Source organism: Triticum urartu, chromosome 6, assembly GCF_003073215.2.
Source record: "Triticum urartu cultivar G1812 chromosome 6, Tu2.1, whole genome shotgun sequence".
NCBI classification, from domain to species: domain Eukaryota; kingdom Viridiplantae; phylum Streptophyta; class Magnoliopsida; order Poales; family Poaceae; genus Triticum; species Triticum urartu.
Window position 1 is genome coordinate 443425 of NC_053027.1, and position 6200 is coordinate 449624.

The 6200-nt window shown below is 51.5% G+C and overlaps 1 protein-coding gene and 1 pseudogene across 1 annotated transcript; both read right to left on the reverse strand.

Annotated features, from left to right (window-relative positions):
• Window positions 1–416: 416 nt before the first annotated feature.
• Window positions 417–553, reverse strand: LOC125517786 (annotated as a pseudogene).
• Window positions 554–3418: 2865 nt separating this feature from the next.
• Window positions 3419–5876, reverse strand: LOC125514518. Its single transcript, XM_048679856.1, has 2 exons — window positions 5788–5876; window positions 3419–5462 (listed from the first exon to the last, which is right to left on the reverse strand). Exon 2 carries the CDS (start codon window positions 5430–5432, stop codon window positions 3468–3470), a length of 1965 nt encoding a protein of 654 aa, XP_048535813.1. The 5' UTR covers window positions 5433–5462; window positions 5788–5876; the 3' UTR covers window positions 3419–3467.
• Between the last annotated feature and the right edge of the window lie 324 nt (window positions 5877–6200).

Below are 6200 nucleotides of genomic sequence, written 5' to 3' on the forward strand. Positions count from 1 at the left end.
AGTGGCCCCCGAATCGGCGTACCAGACCGTGCCATCTCCTCCTTGCTCTCTGATTGCAGCGGTGACATGACGAGCGTCAGGAACAAAGTCTTCATCGTAACGATGCCAACAGTCCATGACCTCATGGCCCGGTTTCTTGCACAATTGGCACCGAACACGGTTGCTTGAGAAAGGTCCAGAGGAGGTGTGATTGTTGTTGAAGCCACCCCCTCCAGAACGAGCAGGAGCGTTGGTGTTGGTGTAGCCGCCCCCGCCGGATCGAGCACCTGGTCCGCCGCCGCGGCCGCGTCCACCACCACCGCTGCTGTTGCTGCGGCTCCTTCCCTGATCGCGCCCACGGCCAGTACCACGGCCACGCGAGGCAGCGTTAGCCGAAGACTGGCGCACGTTCATCCCATGGAGAAGATTGAGGCGTGCGTCAAAACTGAGAAGTTGCGTGTATTGCTCCTAGACGGTCACGGGTTCAACCCCCGCAGCAAGCGCCGACACGACCGGGTTGTAGTCGAGGTCGAGGCCGGCCAGAACTTGGGAGACGATCTCGCCTCTGGACATGGCATCTCCGGTGCAAGCGATTTCATCCGTGAGCATCTTGATCTTGGCTAAGTACTCTGTCATGGACATGTTGCCCTTCTTGAGGTTTGTGAGTTCCATCCGAGTATTGATCGCCTGTGCTTCGGTTTGGGCAGCAAACATAGCTTCGATCGCCGCCCACACCTCCGCCGGTGTCTGAAGAGTAACCACCTGTGCAAGAATCTCGGGAGACAGAGAACCCATCAGAAAACCCTTAACCTGTTGCTGCTGTGCATACCAGAGAACTCAGGCGAAATTGGCGATCTGCTCCTCCTTCCCATCCTTGGTGATGGTGAGGGCTTCCGGTGGCGCCTGGCTCGCCGGATCAAGGTGGTGGCCCATCTGTGCGCTTTGATTTGAGGCAGCACGATGGCCTTCCACATGAGGTAGTTGTTCCTCATAAGCTTCTCCTGGGGGGGTGATCCAAGGGACGTGGTAAAGGATGCGGTGGAGGAGGAGGAGGGGGCGAAGGTGGAGGTGGACGCAAGGGACGTGGCGAGAGCACTCATGGTGCTGGAGGTGGTGGAGGCAGTAGTCATGGCGATAGGTTGAAGAATGGCTTGTCTAGATGCGATCTCCTTTTGATCTTAGGAAGGAGTCGCTCTGATCACCATGTAAGATTATTGGGAAGCGTTAAACCCTTTGCTTGGGCCGCACTTATATTTATATGGGCAATGCCGTGGCTTACAAGAAGAAAACAATCGATAGATCGATCGGTAAAGAGTTGGAATAGAAGAAGATATAGAGAGGAGATACAAGTTTAAACAGGAGAAGTTCTCTCTCTATACAACTCTATCTCTATACAAATATTCCAACAAAGGGAAACCACATCACGTCTGAAGCTTATACTGTCTCTCTACTTCTTTGGTTCATGCAAGGAAAAAAGAGCTCACTTTCATGGAATTTAATTTTCGAAGCAGATAAATGTTTAAAGATGCACGAGATCAATTACATGTCTCCCAGCATATGCACCAACTAGGGATGCACAAAATTTTGTAGGAGTACTGATATTTTTATCTGGGACCACGCACCAAACTTAGTTCTGAATTTTATCTTCATGGGTGGTCGCCCATGACCATGTTGCGGCTGGACAGTACAAATTCACTGACACGATACATATATATGCATACTAAAGAAAACCTTCACTTGTGATGAACGTTGGATAGCTTCAACCAACAAGAAAGCGGCAGAATAACACAAACAATATGCACATGTGACACAGGATTTAATGTGGAAAAACTTTCTCAACTTGAGGGGTAAAAAATCACAGCTGTGGACCGACCGATTCACAAAACTTCACTATGAGAATGATGAGTACAAAGTCTTCTCAAGAACCTCTACACTCCGTTTGGATGTAGACATTGGGAGGCTTGGTATTGAATTGGAGCAATGCCAAATCACACAGGACATTGATATTGATATTGAATGTGAATTCTGCTGTTTGGATGTCAAGTAATTGGGACTTGGCATTCGGAGAGGGTGGTTCAATTCCATGGCTTCTTTGGATGGTCATAAGTTGCATTGGAATTGCTCATTTGTTACTGGATCTACATTGTACATTGTTCTATTGATTGAAACTAAATTTTATACAGAAAATGATCTGACAGTATGCAACTGCACAATAATTAAGTAATTAGGCATCCTAGGCATCCATCACTTGTACAGCATATCAATCTACCTCAGGTGAAAATTGCACTACTAATCCAGATCTACATGACAAGTGAAGATACGTACCTTGAATCGGGTTGCTGATGGGGATCCATAGTTCCATACACCCACCGAATTTGGGATTAGAGGGGAATTTTAGGGATTAGGGTTCTGACCAAGGGGAGGGGGCGGCTGCCATGGGGATTCAGGCGCTTGAAGGGAGGGGACGCTCGCCATGGTAGGCAAGAGGCAGCCGCCACCGCCACAGGGTGGGACCTCCTCGGACCTCGGTCGCCATGACGGGGAACAACGGACAGGGGGGCGTTCTCCATGGCGGGCAAGAAGAAGACTTGGTATGGATCGACCTTCGTTGGGAGAAGAGAGGAGGAGGACGGAGAAGTCAGTCGCCTGCGCCGCCGTCTCCTGAGTCGCGTCGCTTCTCCTCTCCAGCGCCTGTTTCTTTTCCTCGAGCGGGACGAAGCGGTAAGTGGGGCAGGGGGCTGCGCGCTACCGAATACCAAGGAAAACCGAGCGGTGAGGCTCCGAATTGGAGAAGGGGAGGCACGCGTGTTGCCGCGGATGGGCCAATATCTTGGTCTGTTTCCTGGTCTGAATACCAAGACCATCTGAACAATGGCATTCCGGTCTAACCAATGCCAATATCAAATTCAGAGGCCCAATGTCTACATCCGAACGAGGCGCTAGAGATTTTCACAACACACTCTCCATGTTGCCAACCGGCAACAACAACAACAAAACCACAAGAGGCAAGATTTCAGTAAACCGCTGAACCAAACAGTATCAAATCTAGACAAAATCTTTGCTTCTTCCTGTTCCTCTCTCACACAGGTTGTGTGTTCTCTCACACTCTCATGAATGGTAGCCACCACCAGCAGGGATGGAGTGACTAGGGTTTGTCCATGCTCCCTTCACTAGGGAACAATCACAACCGTTGGATGCAAAACAGATCAATGCTTCACATCTGTTGGACTTGCGTGGGCTGATATTGGGCTGCCAACACACCTCCATGTGGAGGGACTTAGCGCAACAGACCAAGGCAATTAGTTCTCAATAATTATTTAGAGAATGAGTAAAATTCCAGATGTACGGTCGTTGTTTCAGTGTGGCAAAGCTAGCTTGCATCAAAGAAGGATTCAAATTTGTATGGATTTTTTAAGGAAGCAAAATTCAGTCTAGTGCATATTTGAAATTCCGATGGTTATAAGCTGAATGCGTGCATGAGATATAAACTAAGACAAGTTGGCATGCCTGGCCATAAGCCAGACAATGGTGACGAGTTCGCCGCCACTGCTGAGCTGCCTTGCATGAGACTCTCTGCTGCAGTGGTTGGCGACATAGCAGAGCATCTCTACCCAGACTCCGAAGATGACGTCCAGGCAGTCGGGTCGGTGGTAGTGGTAGAGCACATCCGCAAGCCTCACTCCGGTGTCGTAATCTTCATGGTGATCCAAGGAGCAGACTCGAGCATGGAGCCCCGCGCGAAGCGCCGACGCGAGTCGCCCCTGTGTCGAATTCTCGCTACCTTGCCCGAGCATGACCTCGTGCCAAGCGCGGCGGTGGTGGATGTAGCGGCTGCGCCTCACAGGTCCCGGCAGCATGTATGGGCGCAGCGCCAGGAGGAACATCATGTAGTTTGACAGCACGCGGATGGCGTCCATCACATCTTCCTTGGTGTCGTTGCCCTGCTCGTTGGACAAGCAGATGTCAGTGGCGAGGTGCCATGCCATGATGCTGTCCTCGAAGCCGACGTCCTGGACGCTCCATGCCACGGACCTGTCCATACCGAAACGCCGTAGAGTGAGCAGGCCCGGCAGCGAGCCGATCTGCTCGCCCCGGTTCCCCATCTCGAGTATCTCCCTCAGCACCAGCTCCTTTGTGGAGCCCGAAAGCTCGGCGGACCGCGAGTGGCGCAGCTCGTCCCACCAGTCCTCCGCCATGTGCCCCAGCCCCAGCAACCTCGCCGTCTTTACGCCCGGTGGCAGCTTTCCTGCGTCCCTGGCGCGGGACTCGAGCAGGTTGTACTGCCCGACGGAGCCGGACCACCTCCTGTAGCCCGCGGCATTGACAAGGCGGCGGAGAGCAAGGAGCTCCCCGTGGAGCACGTACCATTTCCTGTAGTACAAGAAGGCGCGTGTCCAGGTGGAGCCGGCTGCTCTCACCACAGATGTCATCTCCAGCACCATGGCCCCGACCAGCAAGACGTAGGTGATGCCCACGTCTTTCCTGCTGTGCCCATGCTTGTGGCTCAGCTGGAACAGCCAGAACGCGGCCAGCGTGGCCACCAGGGAGATGACACGGATGCTGTACCCGTACCATGTGTGGATCACGCCCGCCTTGGTGTAGAGGATGTCGTACATCAGGGACAGCTCCATCTCCATGAGCTTGTCCAGGCGGTCGTACATCTGGAAGGACTCGAGGACGTCGCGCACATACTCGCGCCGCCCTTTCCGAGCGCCGATGAATAGCCCCTTGCAGTCGTCGAGCAGGCCGTGAGCTCCGAGAAGGACAGCCTCCGCGTCCAGCTCCAGGAAGAACCTTCTTTTCAGTAGCTCCCGGAATAAAAGCTTTTCATGGCTTTCGCTTTCGCTTTCGCTTTGGCTGGTGGTGCCGGATTTGTTGTCGAGGGAGGTCCAGATGCTGTCGAAGCTGGCGGAGCGGAGCGCCACTATCCTCTCCCCGTACTTGAGGACGCCGACGGCGAATATGAGGACGGCGGCCACCACGATCAAGGTTTCGCTGCTTGGCATGTACATGTAGAGGACGTAGGCAGCTGCCATGACCTGCACCACCAGAGTTTGCAGGTGGCGCAGCCAGAGCCGGTTGTCCTCGAACGAGTAGGCGGTCACCGTGTCCTGGCCGCCGAGGTGCACCAGGAGGAACGGCGCCCAGAACGCCACCAGCTGGTGCTCCGGTAGCTTGCTGCTGATGGAGAGGTGGCCCAGGGTGAAGAGCGCGGTCGAGTCGGCAAGCTGGTACGCCAGCCAGAGGAGCAGCCTGGGCACGAAGGAGACGTTGTGCCGACGGATCCCGGCGAAAGAGAGCAAGAAAACTTGCAGCGCGAAGCTGAAAAGGACCAGACATTGAATCGCCCATTCGTTTCGAAGGTCCACCAACAGCATACCCATTATTGCTCCCTCGGCCTTGCCTCTGAAATCTACAATCCATCCCATACTAGTATTATTGTTCCAATCCATTATCCTTGTTGGCTAATTTGGTCACTGCAACTGCAAGATAGTAAGAAGAAACTTTTTTGTTAAGATAGCAAAATTGAACTTCTTCTTCCCCCCGAAAACAAAATACTAATTTAGTAATTAAGGCGAACAACTGAATTTTTTTTTTTGAAGTAACTGAATTTTCTTTTTTGAGACGGACAAACAACTGGAATTAAGTCTGTAGGCAGCCATATATAAAAATCCGTTAAACCAATATAATTTGGAAACACGACCGAGCAAATGTTTCGACAAATAATTTTATAAACGGGCCGAAGTATAACATTTGAATGGCAAAAATATGGACGTCTGATTGATATTGTAGCTGGGAGAAACATACCGCTGTAGTGCAGGCCCTGGGCAGTGCGGAATAGAGGTATACCATTATGTCTTGGATCAAGAGGATGCACGCAAAACTCTCTATCGGGCGGCCCCTCTATTTATAGATGCCAGATTTGTAGTTAGACTCTGGGTTCTATGATTGGATCGGACCATGACATAGAATATGTTCTTTTCTCTTTTTGCTGGATGGCATCCACATGCATTTGCCTTGGTGGCGACGCCAAAGTTGATTATTCTGCGCCTTGCTTGCATCGACGAAAGACGAATAAATGTCATGTATGTACCTTGCTTGATGTCTGATTATCCATGGAGTATCTATATCTATCTATCTATCTATATCTATCTATCTATACCTATGCTAATTAGGCACTTCCTAAAAATTCCCACGTTAATCAGAAAATTAGAGCTGTT